This window comes from Alligator mississippiensis, chromosome 11 (genome assembly GCF_030867095.1).
Source record: "Alligator mississippiensis isolate rAllMis1 chromosome 11, rAllMis1, whole genome shotgun sequence".
Lineage (NCBI taxonomy): Eukaryota > Metazoa > Chordata > Crocodylia > Alligatoridae > Alligator > Alligator mississippiensis.
The window spans coordinates 16,027,223-16,044,891 of record NC_081834.1 but is presented as its reverse complement, the minus strand read 5'-3'; the positions used below and the strand labels follow the sequence as shown (position 1 = coordinate 16,044,891).

At 42.7% G+C, this 17,669-nt stretch overlaps 1 protein-coding gene across 1 annotated transcript in view; it reads right to left on the bottom strand.

Annotated features, from left to right (window-relative positions):
• Positions 1-17,669, bottom strand: part of CEMIP (cell migration inducing hyaluronidase 1) — a 141,524-nt gene that overhangs the window by 14,154 nt on the left and 109,701 nt on the right. The window contains exons 14-22 of the mRNA XM_014605992.3: positions 16,656-16,861; positions 12,097-12,166; positions 11,116-11,244; positions 8,914-8,999; positions 6,140-6,271; positions 4,135-4,170; positions 3,875-4,030; positions 2,133-2,313; positions 232-447 (exon numbers count right to left, since the gene is read on the bottom strand). Coding sequence (XP_014461478.2) covers positions 232-447; positions 2,133-2,313; positions 3,875-4,030; positions 4,135-4,170; positions 6,140-6,271; positions 8,914-8,999; positions 11,116-11,244; positions 12,097-12,166; positions 16,656-16,861 — 1,212 coding nt within the window. The remainder of the gene's footprint in view (positions 1-231; positions 448-2,132; positions 2,314-3,874; positions 4,031-4,134; positions 4,171-6,139; positions 6,272-8,913; positions 9,000-11,115; positions 11,245-12,096; positions 12,167-16,655; positions 16,862-17,669) is intronic.

Sequence of the window (17,669 nt, the reverse complement as noted above, 5' to 3'; positions counted from 1 at the left end):
GTAAAGAGCATCCCAAAATGGACCACAGTATTTATGGGTAACTCCTTTCTGTGTACAAGAGTACACAAGCAGATGCCCTGTTAAATGCTATAGCATCCTAAAAAGTGCATGAAATTCTGAAACTTCACTGCTCATGAGTTCAAACTCTATAATACCAAGAGATTTTACATATCAGAATATTCATCTCTTCTCAACCCCACGCTCAAAAGCAAAGACAGCATTGTAATGTACCTGGGCATAGTGTCCACTGCAGATTGAACCTCTCCAGTCTGGTACATCAATACAGTCTGGGTGTTTGATTAACCAGTTATCTTCCTTTATCAGGTATGAACCAGGGTACTGTGATACAGATCCATCTACATCGTGAAAAACTGATGTTTTGTCACCATCCATGTTCAGTTTATTGAACCAGGGACCGGGTTCTCCAAAGAACACTCTTGAGGTAATCTAAACAGAAGAGAGATACATATTTACATACCGGTATACTTAGTGTTTTAGGTGAAGGGCAGCTCTGGCTGTTAGAACAGCTCAATGCAACAATTTTCTGATTTTATCCAGCACTGCAACACAGTAATTTGAACAAGGAGCGCCTTTAGGGTTTGCTGGCCTGTTTACAAGTGATGAAATCTAATTGAATCTAATAGTTTCAGAAAAGGCCACACATTCTGTGTGTCCATCTTGAGACACTTTCTACCTTGTTTTCAAAGGTTCTGCAGAAAGCCAGCAGGAGCACCTGGTGCCCAGAGGCAGATCCTGTAGGAATCAGGCTGTGGATATGTGAAACTCAGCATGCGAAACTGGAAGAACCCAAAAATCAGTGGCTACCTTTGGCAAGATCCTGTCAACTAGCAGGAAATTCAGTGACACTTATTCTAGGATACTGGAATGGCCCTTCTTTTGTCTGTTCATGGCTGGTGCTGGAGGATAAGCAGAGCTGGGTCATGCACTCAGAAGCCCTGTTTTTCCACCTGCCCAGGTCTTTCCAGCATCCTACTCTCCTGGCCCTAGCAGCTGGGGAAGAGAAGGTGATTTGTTTTAAGAACCAGAGGAGGATTCAGGGTGGAAGTTGCCTTAACTGATCAAGTTCTCTCATCTCATCCCCTTATTTTAAAAAAGTGTATGCGCTACAGAAGGTTGTGCTTACACTGGAAGCAATCAGTTGCCTCCCCTGAGATATAGCTGCTCATGTGAGTTGTGACCAGTGTTTTGGATCCAAGTTAAATAAATAAAATCTCCTAAGCCAGCCTGATGCAATATGGATCCATCTGACACTTCTAGGGAGTTTTGTTCTTCCATCTAGATGCTTGGCACAGATTTTTAAGCACTGTTTCCCATGCTATTTGGTAAAAATTGAGGCTATCAAAATCATTTTTGGAATCCAAAGACAGTGGGCTTGGGGTACTCAGGGGAGGGTTTGTTTTTCTCAGCTTTTTTGGCAGGGAAGCTAATCAGCATGGGACAGACTAATTGGCATTGCCACTCAGCAGTGCTAATTAGCCTCATATAAAGAGCTATTCTGCTTCCAGTTTAAGACGCAGCCTGCTTGGGGGGCCAGAGGAGGGGGAAGCTTGCATAAGGGAGCCACCATTGGGCATGATAAATTTATTATGCAAATATGAACACGAGCAGAATTGTTCTTGATTGCTCATCTTGGCTGGCTATCTCAAAGGGATGTTCCTTATTAATATTTCCAGCTTCTGGTTGGGACTTCTACAAAAATACCTGAAAACAAGAGGGCTTAATTTTCCCCCTTTACACCAACATTTCACACCAACCTCAGCTCTGTTAACTTCAGTGGAGTTAATCCTGATAAGCATGTGGGGAAACAGGCCTACGGGAACAGAGAGATGCAGGAATAGGGAAATAATATTTATGAATAATCTAAACATCTTTGCAAGTACGTTCGGCTCTGCTTTGCCATGCTTGTCCATTTGTTACTTCATCCAAGCCAGTTTTCTCATCTGTCACTTATGTGTAATTTGCTAAACCCCCAGGGATCATCTCTGCTAGGACACTAAGCTTCCAGTTACGACCTGAGTTTTCTCAAGGGCCGTGACCCGAGTCATCTTTTTCACCTAGTCCATCTTATCCTCCAAACCCAATGGCAGAGTCTGATCAAAGGAATAACGTACCGGGACATCTTCAAAGATAATGTTTGTGACGTTGTTGTTGGGGCAGCTCTGCCAGGCATTGTTGAGTCGGAAGGCCAGGGCACTTGTGTGACGGCCCTCCAGTGCAGCAAACTTGCGGAAGGTGCAGTTCTCAACGCTGATTGGCCCGTCGTAGAACTGAATCCCACGAATGGGGAAATCCCTACAATGTGTTTGGGGAGGAGGGGAAGAGAAAGAAAAAGAGAGCAATTTGGTCACAATTGGTTGGCGGAAGCCATGAGTACCCTGCATGATTTGGACACCCAGCCAGCTGACACTAAGGTGGAGGGGGTTGGTCTGGGAAATCCTTTCCTCCTTATGAGTTCTGCTCAAATTTTCTCATATCTGAATGGACCATAGTAATCTGGTCTGGACCACTAGAGGGAAGGAACTTTCTGTGATGCCGAGGCCTTGACCTAAAAAGAAAATAGCTTCACTGGAATCTCAAACAAGCAGCATAGCAGGGTAACCCATAATGGGTCTGAATAACATCAATGCTACAATCCCAAGACATTTTCCACTGGAAGCTAGCTATAAGCAGGAAGAGGCCTCCAAAAAAAATCAGCTTTAAAGAAGCAAAAACCATGCAGCCTGTAGGATGCAGTTTGAAGTTAGCTGGCACACGTCAGTTGAGGGAGGGATGGGGACAGGGCTTCACCGACCAAAAATGTCCACCCGTCCCCAACTGACTAAACCACAAATGGTGTGGCAGGCTGTCAGCGTTAGCTACTGCCCCTGCCAATGTAAAAGTCAAACTTGGATGATAACTCCAGAGCATGTGAATAATGAGATCATTTAAATGTCAGCTAAGAGAGACAGGTATTTTTCTCACATTCTGGTTTAAGCAAATGTGATGCTTTGTCCCTTTAACAGGCTCACATAAGAAGTATTAGGACTCACTCAAAATGAAATGAGTTTGATCCCTTTCTCACAGGAGTCTTTCTACAGATAACCTTGCCACTCATGTGAGTATTTCCTGTCACTGGAAGTGCGTACTGAGTTCCCACTGAAGACAATGGGCTGAAGACAATTTTATCTGAAGGGCAGTAGGGCTGATAACTGAATGAACATCCTTTTAATCGAGTTGAAAGGATGCACCTCCTGTGCTTCCACTGACAAGCAGAGGGAGGAGGGACATGTAGGAAGATACGATATTTAGGTTCTTTCTTTACTGCAGGCTGCTCTTAGGATAGCTACTGCTTTTTTAAAAACAACAACATGATGTATTTGCAAAGTCAACTTGTAGCACTTAAACCAAGGAAGATACCCCATGCCAGCTTCACCTGCAGTGTAATGAGAGCACAAAAATCATGACTGTACAACTACAGTGGTGGCAGGTACTCTGAGGAGCGCTATCTTCACACCCCCCAGGGCAGGGGCTCAGTGGGATGTTCTACATGGTGTATACTTGACATGACTAGAGATCACCCCATTGCCCAGGCATTTCTCACCCCTGCACAAAGCTTCCCCTCCTAGTAAACTCTCCTGCTTCTTCAGGAGTCTTTCCCAGCCCAGTTCACAAAGGGGGGTATCCACATTGTCTTGGCAGCATATGACGACAGCTGCACAAAGAGGACTTTGGAAATGAGAGACGTGACCCAAAACGCTTTGTGTAAAATTCCATCTATTTAAACTGCGCTGAAGAGCAATGAAAAAATATAACCATCTGGAGTCTAAACCAACAAAGGGACAGGAACTGTTTGTTTGTGCTGGAGGGAACTTACTGGCCTATAGGGAGGGTCCTCCCTCTGTGATCCAGGCCACCAGGTCCCCAGATTTCATTGTCCATGGTCTCTGTTCCCAGGTTTTCACTTTCACCGACAAAGAGACTATTCTTTATTTCTTGCTTTGAGCCATCGTCGTGCGGGAATGTTCCACCGCTAGGGGAGACAAGGCCATACATTACTGGGGCTGCTTATGCCAAACCACTTTGGATCTTCAGTCCAAATAATAAGATAACAAGCTGGAAATGAATGGCACTTACCTAGCCAAGGTCAGGCCAATGCCATTGTCCGCAAACCTGCAAGAAGAGAAGAATGGGGAGATAAGGCTTTTCACCAGGTTGTGAAAAAGAGCTATGTTCTACACAAGGCTTAGCCGTGGGATATCCAAACCAGCAGGGATTTATAGTAAAAACAAGGAGGACTTGGATTAAGTAGCATGAAGGAGATTGCTTTCTTTTAACAGGGAGGTGGTGCAGAAATGTAGACTTAGCAATTTCATTCACATTCTAGTTTTATCGCATGACTCGGAGCGTAGAGATCAAGTGAAGCCACCGTCCAGTGTCCAATAGCACCTCCACCAGAATGATACCCTGACACGGCAGGGGAAGGGACTTATCTGAGACTTATCTGTCTTTTTTCATCTGTCTGCCACAATCCTTTCACAGTTATGCAAAGACAGCGCATTTGTCTCGGTCTCAGACTAGTTTCTATTACTTCATAACTCTCTGCCCTAGGCACATCTCTGTTTATTATTCACATTGGCTTTCCATGGAGTAATTTATAAAGGGACAAATGTTGCATAAGGAGAAGGTTTTGAATTCTATTTTATCAGAAATTGGACAGAAATAGGGGATGGACCTGAATAAGAAAATCTGGATCAAAATATCATCCAGGTTTGGATCCGGATCTTAATTTTGCAAATGGCTCTGGTTTTATAATGGGTCAAACCATGACTCCAGATTCAAACATTCCCCTGTGCCCCTACTAAACTGTGGGGAAGTCAGAATCCAGTTTTAATTTTATAGCTTGATCCCATGTCTATTGTGTGCTGACATGATGATCGTTTTTATAGCATGTTGCTAGAACTTCACACTCATTCTCTCTCTCTCACAATCAGTGTAACGCAGAACAAACATCATCTCATCTTGAGTCTGTCCCTAGGTGGCAGCACATTACAAGCTATATGGCTTTTATTTATTATTGCTGCAGCCCCAGAAATGTGCATGGCACTCAAGATCTGTTTTAGTAATATAATACATAGGTCTTATTGTAGCAGCAGAAATGAAAATGACTGCAGCTATAAAAACAATCCCAGCTTGATGCCTACATCCCCGATTCAGATTCTCTCCAAAGGACCCTGCTGGAAACTGGTAACAGGGAGACATGTATGAACTCTTTAAGAAACCTTGGTATTGCACTCAGCAATGCAAGCTTCTAAAACACATGCAGCTGATCCGAAACGGCAGAATTCATTGCCTTTGGAATGCTAGCCATTTCTGGTTCATAAGTTCAGATGCAGAACAAACAAGAAGAAGCCTGGATATTACATTTCTGTCGATTCCGACTCACTCTCTTGCTAATCTAACCAGGTCACTAAGGCCAGTTTAGAGCTAATGGTCACTTAAAAAGGCCTGGGTCATTTTAAGGTAAGGCAACTGGATACTATATAAAGAAATTACTGATATTCATACTAGGGTGCTGCAACGTGCCGTGTAAACTAGCCTTTTACTTTTTTCCCCTTTAATTGACATTGATATCAAGAGTCTGGATCAGCAGCAGAAACTGTAGAAGATCATGTGTTCCCAAGTGTAAAAGGGGTTTGTTCTTAGCAGCACAGGAAGCCACTTTCAAAGAGCCTACAATGTGCATTTGCCCGATTCCTCTCTCTCTCCCTCCTGTGATGCATGGCATCTTGGGTACTGGCTTATTCAGCATAACAGTAAACCACATAAAACTGAACTATGACCCAAGCTTAGGTCATTTTTTTTCCAAGCTCTTTCATTTTTCATGGAGAATTGTTTATTTGAGTCACTTTTTGCTGCTGCTTTGAAACTCTGTACAGGCAAAACAATCGGACGGATCCTTCTCTCTAGACAAAACCAGTTTTGTTTACATAAAATAATGCTTGTGCTTTCTTAATGTTTCATTTTTATTTTAATCTTGACCATATGAAAGGTGCAAAGCAATATAAATAGTCTGAACCACAGTTATGCTTGTCATAAATTCCAATTTGAGCTCCTCGGGTTGAAACAACGCAAAACTTACTGGCAGTTATCCAGCCACACATCTCCACCCCTCAGCCAGGCCCCGTGATCCTGGTTCTTGTAGGCAATAAAGTGTTTAATTATGGCAGGCTCTCTTGGCTTCAAAGGGTCAGCGTCTTTGTGCGGGCTATACCTGGAACCACAAGAAAAGAAGAAACTGTTGGCAATGGAAGTCATTCTTGCCCAGTGAACAGCTGCCGCTGTACCTACTTGTTCAGTGTTTGTTGGCATTATTTCTGTTCAGGCCTGGGTCATCTAATCTAATAGCCTGTCCTTGACAGCAGCCGGTACCGCCAGCCAGGAAGGCACAAGAAACTCTGCACTTAGGCCCTCAAGTGTAACCGTTCATATCCCTTCCAAAACTCCTGGGTACATTTTTTAAATTCTAACTGCATTTCAGGATAGTCCTGTTGTCCACATAAATGCTTAATTTGTTTCTTACAACCATGTTCAGCTCTGGATCTGCTGGGGCTATGAGCTTTACAGGCTCACTGGGCTTTCTGGTGAAAAGTAAAGATGGCACTGAAAAATGAAATAATTTTGGTAAGATGGAGGCATCTTCTTTGCTCTTCCTACTACACATCAGCCAAGTGTCAGATCTGCTTTGAAGCAGATTTATTAGCTTTGAAGTTCTCAGGCAGGATGAAACATTGGCTTGGTGAGACAGGACAGCAAGTGAGACCAATGGAAGTGGCTCCACAGCTGTTGTGTGCCAGCCTCCACCCTGCTGCCAGCCTCAGAACGAGACCCGCTAGAGTGACATTCAGTTTGGTTGTCATGTATGCCTGCTCCTCGGGGGCAGCTCTCCTTTTCATTACTGACGGAGCGTCTTCTGTCAGATACAATGCGGCTTCAAATCCCTGACCCATTAATACCCAGTCTGATGCCAACAGTGGATGGCTCTGAGATTAAAATTCCTGGTTCAGAAATATTTAATCAGGCTGTGCTGTCAAATCACTAACAGATAGTCAATAGCATTTTGTTTCACTTAATAAACCATCATATTAGTCTAAAATTGAGCATGTGGATCATAAGGTTCCAGTAAATGAATGCTGTTTTGGCTGCTTCTATTACAATAGTTCTAAAGGTTGGATTGGGCTTGGATTTATACTGCTTCTACTGAAAGAAAAGTAAAAGCACATAGTAAAGCGGTGGTTCTCAACCTTTTTAGACTTAAGGTACCTCGCGATAGACTCAAGGCACTGCTCAGAAAATGCAAGCTCTTAGTTTTCATTCATTTTTGAACTACAGAAAAAGAATAAAGCAATTCTTCTGTGGCAAAGAACTCAGAGTGCAACAAGTCAGAATGGTTTTAATACTATGGATTCCTATTTGAAATTTCTGGGGTTAATTTGTGAATCATACTTGCATGCTCAACAGTGCTAACATGGTGTAGCATCCTGCAGCACCCTTGAAAGGATTTTGAGGCATCTCAGGGTCCTGAGTCATCTTGGTTGAGGGTCATTGCTCTATATTTATGAGTTCAGCTCAGCTTCTGTCCCTCTGAATTCAACAATATTGTACCATGAACTGTTATGATTTTAGAGATCATTTTACCCTTATATATGAAAGCATGAATTGCATAAACCTTTTATCATCAGCTATTGTGCCTGAACACATTTTCCAAGGTATGTGCTCTAATATAAGAAAAGGCAGCCTCAAACTCTCAGCAGAATTCTGAGGTTTTAATACAGTGTTCAAATATTCATGTTTATGATCATCTTAGGCTTTCTTGTAAAAAAAAAAAAAAAAGCAACTATTGTGCTTGTTCATGCTTAGGTGGGTGATGGTGTCACAGATGAAAACACAGAGCTTCTGAAGCCTCAGACCCAGCAATGCAATTCATGCACAGTGGCAAGGAGAAAGTGAAAATTATACAGCCTATTCCCCCTGAGCAAATTATCTTCATTGAGTATCTGCCCTCCGCACAGGATTTGTAAAGAAACCCAACCATGGAGGAATGTACCTGCATGTTACTGGCCTGTTTGGAAGGAAAAGTGAGGATGTTTGAGTCACTTGTCTCTCCCTGGGTTGGGAGTCTGAACTAAGATCCAGACAGAGCTATGTGCAAGCAACCTTTCCTTTTGGCTGCACAAAGTCCTTTTGCTTACATAGAATTGCTCTCAGCAACTGTTGAGATCTGCTAATATGGTATATTTTAGAAATTAGTCTTTTAAGGAAATGTAAATGGGTTTTATTAAGACTTGCAGTGAGCCAAGCACATTAGTGGAATGGTGGAGTTGCTTTATACACACAGTTGCTGTTGTATTTTCAGTTTTGGACCTTTATGGAAAATGAAATTTAAACAAATGTGAGATTGACAGTGTGAGCATGTCCACTTCAAACAGGGACCTGAAGAATAAGAAAACTCAGCACTTTTTTCTCCTAGATGTCTCTTCATTTCCCATTCCTGGGAAACTCTTGCAGTAATTTTTACCCAGTTGGCATTAACTGCCCACACAACGTTTTCTCATTCCTATAAGCTCTATAAGGATCTATAAAGAACATTACAGACACCACAGAGTGCACATAATATCTGTTCCATCTTAATTCAGAAATGAACAGCAACAGAAAGGGCTTTCTTGCCCTTAGGGGGTCTGGGAACTTTGTGCTGAAAAACGATGGGAAGAAAAGTTAGTGGTGAAGTGGAAGCCCTTTGCTCAATAAGAACTTGACACAATACCCACTTAAGTAACCAGCTCCCCACTCCTCCCAGGGCCCAGCTCTCAGTCTGCACCATACAGAACTTGATCTAAACCACAGTAACTGTATTACCTTCCAGAAATCATCGTCAGGATAGGCCTTTTGTCCTTAGCCGATGCTGGTGTGGTTTTGACCCCATTATCAATCATCATTCCAGCCTGAGGAAATAAAAAGAGTTTCTGTAATGAATGCACATCCTTTTTATTTAAAATTGAGGGGCAAATTTTCAGATGAAGTAACTTTGGTTAAGTCCCTTTCCCTCTGTACCCTTCATTATCTCCATTTTACAGATACAGAAAATGATACTGGCCTCCTTTGTAAAGAGCTTTCAAATTTACAGAGGAAACATGCTAAAGCCCTATATAAACCAGCACCAATTGCTGAAGAAAGACAATGCACTGTTTAGAGCGCTCACCTGAGATTTCTGTCAGGGAGCAAAGGATCCGATTTGTGTTGTTGTTGCTGTTAAGTTACCTTGACAATAACTTGAGTGAAATGTTACTCCCTTCAACTTCATCAGCTCTCACCAGAACTTGTCTAGGTGCCTCACGTCTCCCATTTTTGGAGCAGCACACATTAAGTTACTAAGGAGGCATCTTTCTATTGCATTACAATGGTTACAACTAGTGTTGAGTGAAGTATCACAAGTATGAAGATGTTGCTGAGGAAAGAACCATTCTCACTGACACATAAGTGGTTTGGCTGTGAAAACGTGCCCAGAAGTGCTGCTCCTGAATCTGTACTTCTGAAGATGGTAGCATGTTATCAACCACTCCAGGCATGCCTACACCACCCAGCACTGTGCCAGGGAGCGGTGTAATGAAGCATGTTCCATGTGCATAACATCCTAAAATGGAAGGGAGGTGGCCACCTTCTTCTGGACCTGGGTATATGCCTGTAAACTTGTCTAAGAGAGAGTTTACTGGTGCATGTCCGGTGACATGAGATTTGATGGGGTAGGGGGCATATGAGGAGCGGCTGCCTCACAAGGCAGAACTGAGCTGGTGCAGCCAGGGCTTCCGGGCCTCCTACCCTATATCAGTCTATCTTTCCAGGCTGATGTTCTCATCTGTGACAAGGGCTCCTCAGATCTACACTCATACAAATCAGAGAATCAGAGGTGTAAGTATAAATGTTAGCGTCATGGGAAAACTTTGGGCAGAGGGCACTCCTTTGTCACATCTGGAGCAGTCCTGTGCTCCCCCAGCTGGAGGAAGAAACCCTGTGCCCTCCAGCTGCAGGAGGGTCTTACCTGTCCTGGGGACTCAAGACCCCTGCTGCATCCCTGCACCTGGCTCCTGTGGTCAGGCAGCACAGGGTTTCTCTAACTTGGCTTCTAGGGCTGGGTAGCACAGGGCTACTCGTACTGCATCCCAGCACACGGCTCCTATAGTCGGCAGTGCAGGGCTTCTCCAGCTCAGCTCCTATGGTCAGAGGTGGCAGGGCTGCTCCAGATGCAGCAAAGACTCTAGGGTGGGAGGTATCAATCCGGCATCCCCCTCTAAGTCCATGCCTGGGGCTGGTATCCCTCCCACCCAACCATGTTTACACTACTGGTACACGTGATATGATAATCGCTTCTGCAAGCGGCACATACAGAACATAGGGCTTTCCACTCTACTGTGGCCTGTGCACACAACCTCTTGCAAGCCCTTTTTGATCTCCATGACCAGTTCAGCCCCTCTCACTATCCATCTGAATATGTGCCGTTGTCTAAAGGCATTAAGTAACAGGCGCAAGCTTAGGTTTTCGCTGAGTGCCAGAGTGCCGAATGTTGGGATGAATAAACGAAGACATTTAGGAGGTAATTAGGCTGAGATTACACTCTTTATCCCCTGCAGATGCTATCTGATCAATGGCTAACATTGGCTGTGGAGATGTATAATTTGGCAGGCTGCCAGCAGATGCAACTAGAGGCACCATTTTAGAAGGGCAACAGCAGAGAAATGGACTTGGTAGGAATGAACAAAAATGTGAACTACTTATCTCCCATCATCCTGAAAGAGGGTTTCTTTTTCTATGCTCTAAGTAGGCTAAAGTAAAGGTAGCATAAGCTGAATCTGTAAGCACAATTACTCTAGGATACAGGCCATTTTATATGGAGCTAATTAATGATATGGAGCCAATGTATTTGGAACAAATCATGGAGATTAGTTTGTAATAACTTGGGATAAATCAGAAATCACAGGCATTAATAACTTGCAGGCACAGAAAACTGGAGAAGGATAATGGTGCTTTAGACATGGACATTATTTCCATGATGTGCAGACTCACTCGGTGGTTCGAATGTGCCCGATTGTTGTAGAATTTCCCCATTGGAACGTGCTCCGAGTAGCCTGGGGAATACATCCCTGCAGAGGGCCCCGTGGGCACATGGTGCAAAACAAACCAAAATCCTGTTTCCTGCAAAAGAGAGCACAATGTCTGAGCCTCACTTTATCTTTTTTACAGGTTTACATTAGTCAGGGAGAGAGGGGTACTTATCAAACACTGCAAGATAAAAACCTGCAGCTTGCTGTACAAACAATAGGAGGTAACATTGGTTTGCATAACTATACGTAGTAAAGAGCTCTACACACATGCACAGCACATCACAGTGTTGGTTACGGCCGGTATTTTCAAGACGCTACAGTTAAGTTCTGAGATACCTGCTGAGACACTTTCCTGTAAGCTGGCCTGATTACGGATAAACCCACTGGTGTCAACAACACCTTCATGTGATGAGCATCTTTGAAACCAGGCCATTTCTACTTAGGTGCCTCAACCTGAATTTAGAAGGCCCTATCATTTAGAAATCTTAGATGAAATAAAGCCTACTGAGGGGAGTTAGAATATCTGCAGAATTAGCATTAGCCCTAATTTAAATGTCAGAGCCCTGTCTCTTATTAACAAACTGCTTGAATTACTGATCCTCCACCCCCCAGTAGAGTCAATAGGAGCTTGGCCAATGACTTCAGTGAGAGCAGGGGGCTGGTTCTTTAATTCATACAGGCTGTGTGTGTGAGATGTAGGATTTGGGAATTTTGTTCAAGTAATTCAAGTCTGGAAACTCTAACTACAGCAAATGACAGAAAGAGGAAGAAATGTAGGGCACATTTTACTGGTAGCATTGGCTGCATTTATATATGCTTGAGTTTGGTTTTCAGAAAATGCCTGTGTGGGAAAAGCAAATTTTTTTCCAACAGGCATCAAAAAAATTGCAGGGTTAATACAATTGTTCTGAATTTTCTCCAAATGAGAGACTTTTGTACTCACTTCAGATCCTGCAGCTGCACAGTTGATGAGGTTGTTGTGTGGGTTGGCGATCCAGAAGGTGGAAACAGCACTGCAGATCAGTAACAAAAAATAACATGAAAATGATATGGAGTGCAAACAGAAGAACTAGCATTCTATGTCATATAGCACAGGCAAGTCTGATAACTCAGCAGATAAGCTTGCCCCTAAAGGCTATAACAAATGGGGTTTCTTTTTTGCTCATCATGTCACAGCTGTTACCATCATTGACAAACAGAGCAAAAGGCTTCTATCATTAAACATCTTGAGGAACTTAAATGAGGAATCTCTTTTGAAACCCTAAGTCTGCTATGAAGCCGTCAGTTGTCAGTAATATTTTATGATAAGAAAAATCTTCACAACCAGGGCCCCAACTTCACCAGAGTGTGGTTTAGCCACAGAATCTGATTAAGTGTTTCTATGGGCTTTTCCAAGCATACCCCGGCATCTGTTTTTTCTGTATGCTCCTGTGATTTATTAACTGTATTTGTTCCTGCCCCCCTACACATTTATTTTATGACAAATACCTGGTGCACTTAAGGCAATCTCAAATGAAAACTCATGTCAAAGAGAAAAGATAAATCTATCATGCTATTGTCCAGCATGTGACATATAGGCAGTCATTAAATTACATACTTATAAACTCTGGGAGGAAAACTGGATGGTTAAAGATGATGTTTAATTTGCCTCTTGTGCTTTATAGGTGACATTTGCTCAAGTGTAGAGCAGCACAATCCCTATGCTTATATCTCACTCAACCACTATTTTGAGGACTTCTTTGGGCCTTAAGTCATGCATTGGCCTTAGGCTGGCTTTGCACAGGGTGAATTCTACTCTCTGAGATTTATCATGCCACTGTAGCATGGGGCTAGTTAGAAAAAAGCTACTGAAGAGATTGCCAAGGGGATACCAACACTGTATTGACCGGGATCTCATGTCAATGTAATCTCTGACAAGTGCCAAATGATTAGGTCTACCAAGCTGGTTCCTTGAACTCACCTGCACAGGCAGTCAGGTGCATGTTGTCAACAAGGGCTGGCCTATTGTTTTTAACTGTTGACAAATTCTGTCTTTCTGTATATTTTTCCACCCATTGTATATACCTTGGCAGCCAATGCTAGCTTTTGCTTTAGTGCCCTGATCAGTCAGTTGCTGTAAGATAATATATCATGGAACTGCTTAAAATAATAGTGGTGTACTTCTAATCAACTAACAGCAGGCAGTCCTAGTGCAAAACAATGTATTTCCCATGATTAGCTCTTGATTTCTACTACATGGAAGATCCAGGTCACAGACCACAAGATGGACATCTACATTTTTCATATATACAAACTGCATATAACTTTCTAGCTATCAGTCTTCAAATACCACGCAATACGTGGCCTGGGACTATGGTATAGACATAGAACATTTGTGGAAAAAAATCAGTGAAATGCCTGATTAAGTATTATTTTATGAATGGAGACACATGACGTTGTTTATAAACAAATGCAGATGTGAAAATAGGCGTCACATGAATTTGATCTACTCTCTTTGCCAAAGCATGGGCTAAAAACATGTTTCTTGGGATCAAAGCACCAGTTTGTTCTGAAGACAGAAGGGAAGAGACATTGGTATGAAGTTAGATGATAGAAAGTATTTTCAACTATAACCAAAACCAAAAAAGAATCTTTGGTTAAAATGGATTATCCGTAGTGAGGGTGAAATCCTGGCTCAGCTGATTCTTCCATTGTTAATAGGGCCTGGATTTTATCAAGTTTTAAAAGGGGGATTATTTTTTTTAAATTGCAACCTTGGAAAGTCCCAGGAAATAAAGTTCTAACATAATAAGAAAAAGTGGTCTGCTTTTCAAGAAATCTTAACAGGTCATTACAAATGCAGTTTAGCTCTAAAAAAATTCTCCATCCTAAAAGACCTGCATTCCCATGTCTAGATCACATTCACCCCAGTAGTTTGTAGCAAACATTTTTAAATTCTTGTTCTGCTTTGCCATTGTACCTTGCTTATGCACCTCAAGGCCAGAAATCCAGGATGTACACAACAACATTGAGTTAAAATGACAGAACACTGGAGAAAATCCTCTCTTAAAGTCTGAGAAGTCCTATTCAACTCAATAGAACCAGTCACACAGTAAAATACTATGCACATGGTAGATGGTGGCAGAATTTGGCACTATAGTTCTATTGTAAAAGTTTTGCTAATGAGACACTGAAAAAAGGTAGTTAGCTGCTATTACCAATCAGCTGTTCATTCAAATTCTAGTTCTGGGACGTGCACCTTGTTTGTGGGGAGAATGCAGCCATGATGGACATGTTTCTCTTACTCTTCATTCAAGTCTGTCTCTCTATACCTACAGACTATTAGAATAACTGAAAAATGAACTCTTGCTAAAGCCCTTATTTCAAACATTGCCAAGATGTTCCCTAAAGAGCACCATGAATTTGAGTTGTACGGCCTAGAAAAGATGTTTTAAAGAACTGGATCTTGATAGGTAAGAGATGAGGTTGCTTAGTGTCTCTTCAAAGGTGCTCAACATTTTACAGGACTGGGCTTAGAGTTGTGGCAAACAGAAGGAAACTTTAAGAACATCTTGGCTAAGTACAGTGAGTCAGAAAGCCCGAGACTGAATTGATTAAATCTTCACAAGTCTAAACTGTGTAGATTGAACCAATAAGCAAGTGAACAGACATTCACTTTTGATTCCGGAAATGCAGCCACGTGTCTGGAGTGGCCCAAGCCAGAAGCCGGGGGGCACTAGAGCATGCCTTCCTGATTGGCCGGAGTAGACAGACAGCGTGGGCCAAGGCTAGTCCACCCACCCTGCAAGGGGGCAGGGGACTTGCAGGGGAGATGCAAAGCATCCTGGGATGCTGGGGAACTATGAGTTAACTTGGATCTGGAGGGGATCTGGGCAGAAGTTCAATAAACTGATTTAACCTAACTCAATTAAGTCTGATACTATATTCATCCAGGTTTATCTTAAACTGGTTCTGGTCATTTTGAAGGCAGTTTATGTGCACTGAACTTCTGTTGTGTTACAGATTTGAACTGGTTTCCAATCACCTGGGCTAGGGACAGAACTTACACATAAATCGGTTTAAGTGATCAGAAACTGGTTTAAACCTGTAACCGAACAGAAGCTCCATGCGCATAAACCAGTTTCAAAATGTCTGAAACTGGTTTAAAATAAACCTGGTTGAATGTAGCATCAGACTTAACTGACCTGGGTCAAACCCGTTTATGAAATTTCTGTCCTTCCTTGTTCAAGCTAAATCACATTCCCCCAGCATGCTTTCCAGCCTTGGGCTGGGCTCGGCTGTGCTGTCTGCTCCAGAGAGCAGGGCTGGCCCTGCCCTTCTGCTCCCTAGCTGGAGCAGTAAGGGCTGGCTGACAAGGGGGTGGAGGGGGCAAGCCCAGCTGAGGAGACAGCCCAATCTACACGGGGAAACTGCTCCCCCCAGAAAAACCCCAGCTGGGATTTGGCACCAGGGAGGGGGGTTAAACATCCCTTCTGCTACTCAAACTTACTGGCAGCAACTGTGGACTACAAATCCCAGAGGCACCTGGAAGCAGGAAGAAGTGATGAGCAACCCTGCAGAGTCCTGCTGCTGTAATTCTGGACCGGAAATCCCAATGATTTTGGAGGCAGCAGAAAGAGGAGGTGAACACAGAGCCAGAGAGCCATGCTCTATTGCCCCCCGGCTTCTGGCCTGAGCTACTGCAGGCATGTGGCTGCTTTTCCTGAATCAAAGGTAAATATCTGTTCACTTCTGTTCCAATTTAATCTGTGCAGTTTAGACTAACTTGCAAAGACTGAATCGATTCAGCCTCAGGCTTTTTGACTGTCTGTACTTAGCCTTATAACAGTTTATGTGCAATTTCTGTCCCTAGCCCTTGCCAGCACTTTCATGCCCTTGCTTACCAGGATTATTGGGAAGTTCAGTCTGCAAATACCATCTTTGATTTGCCACAGCCAATTTCCAATTTCTCACTCAACTAGATTTAATCAAACTGTTTGGATTTCAATTTGCATCTCATATACTCCATTCCAAGCGAATGTTAAAAATGCTACTAGTGGGCCAGATTTTGCTTCCCTTACTCACTGAAAAAGTCTCCCTTCTCCAAAAGCAGAGGGAAAGTATGGTTCAGTGGAACCATATAAGGTGCAATTAATGCAGTTAGCAGAATCTGAATACAGAAACATTTTGCATTCTTATGATGGTGTTGTGACTACATAGATACAAGGCAATGGAGAGCAGGCCCATCTGTCTTCATATTATACTTTGAAAGGGATGTTTGTAATAATACCCAAGAGAAGTAGCATTTGAGATGACCTTAATGCTAAAAACACTAAGCAAAATTATACTGTGTGTAAATATATATATAGCACAAACAGAAACATCCTGAACAACCATCCAATCTTGTAGAGCATGTGACCCAGATGCCTGAAGCAGAGTACTTAATTATATACACTTGGGCCTGTATCTCATGGATCAAAGTTAAATTCTGCAAGGGTAAAAACCAAAAGATTTCACACTTACCTGCAATCCTGCCTAGGTTTGGGGATATATCCTGGATAAGCCCCTTCTGTAATCATCCTGCACATTTTACTGTCTCGGTCAGATGGTAATAGAGTGCTAGGCTTAATAAGCAGTCCAAGACAGTGATCAAATGTGTTGCGTTCCTCTGGCCCATCCTCAGTAAAGAAACAGTGTCCCAGGGTGTCATAGCCCACAACATCCTTAACCTGCAAGTACAGAAAGGGGGCTACCTTCAGATTTAGTTTTCAGCCACTTCAAGATTACTGTTTGCCTGTGGGGTGGTGGCAATTAGAGCCCCAATCAGAGATCAGGACCCCACTGTGTGAATAAAAAAGTGGTCCTTACTCCTATGAGTTTACTATCTAGGTGCCAGTGTATAATACTTGCTTGAATTAGAATTTGCCATTTAGTGTGCAATGCTAATTAAGTTTTGCTCAGGCTTTCTGAAAAAGTGGGAATAGTAGTCCAAAGCTCAAAGTGATGAAGGGGAGGTGAACACGAGACATCATATACTCAGACCACATCTGGACTCATTCTTTTTGTGTAAAATTAAACAGACAGCTTGGTCAATGGTCAAAAATGCATCTGCTAAATTGAATAAATGTATTTTTTTGGCTACCAGAGAGGCTGCAAATTGTTTACTGGGCAGGCTGAGCTGCTCATGGTCTGATTTAACCTTCTTCAAACTTGATGACAGAAACTTTAGTTCATTTGGACACAAATCAGCTGCTGCTAATCAGCATAGTAGCTGGAAAACAGGAATGTTGTAGCTAACATTGGAGACCTATTGTCTCCAACAGAAGTATGCAGATTTAACCCAGTTGAAGATCTGGACTAAAATTTTTCAGAGTAAAAAAAGTGACTCATAAGCCTAAGCATTAGGTTGGCCAGCAAAAAAATGATTCTGAAAAATTCTGAGGTTTCAGAAAATGCTTTCGTTCTTTGGTGGAACGAAACCTTTCACCATGTTTCGTGACAATGAATGTGATGGAGAAGAAGCCAGTGAACTTCTGA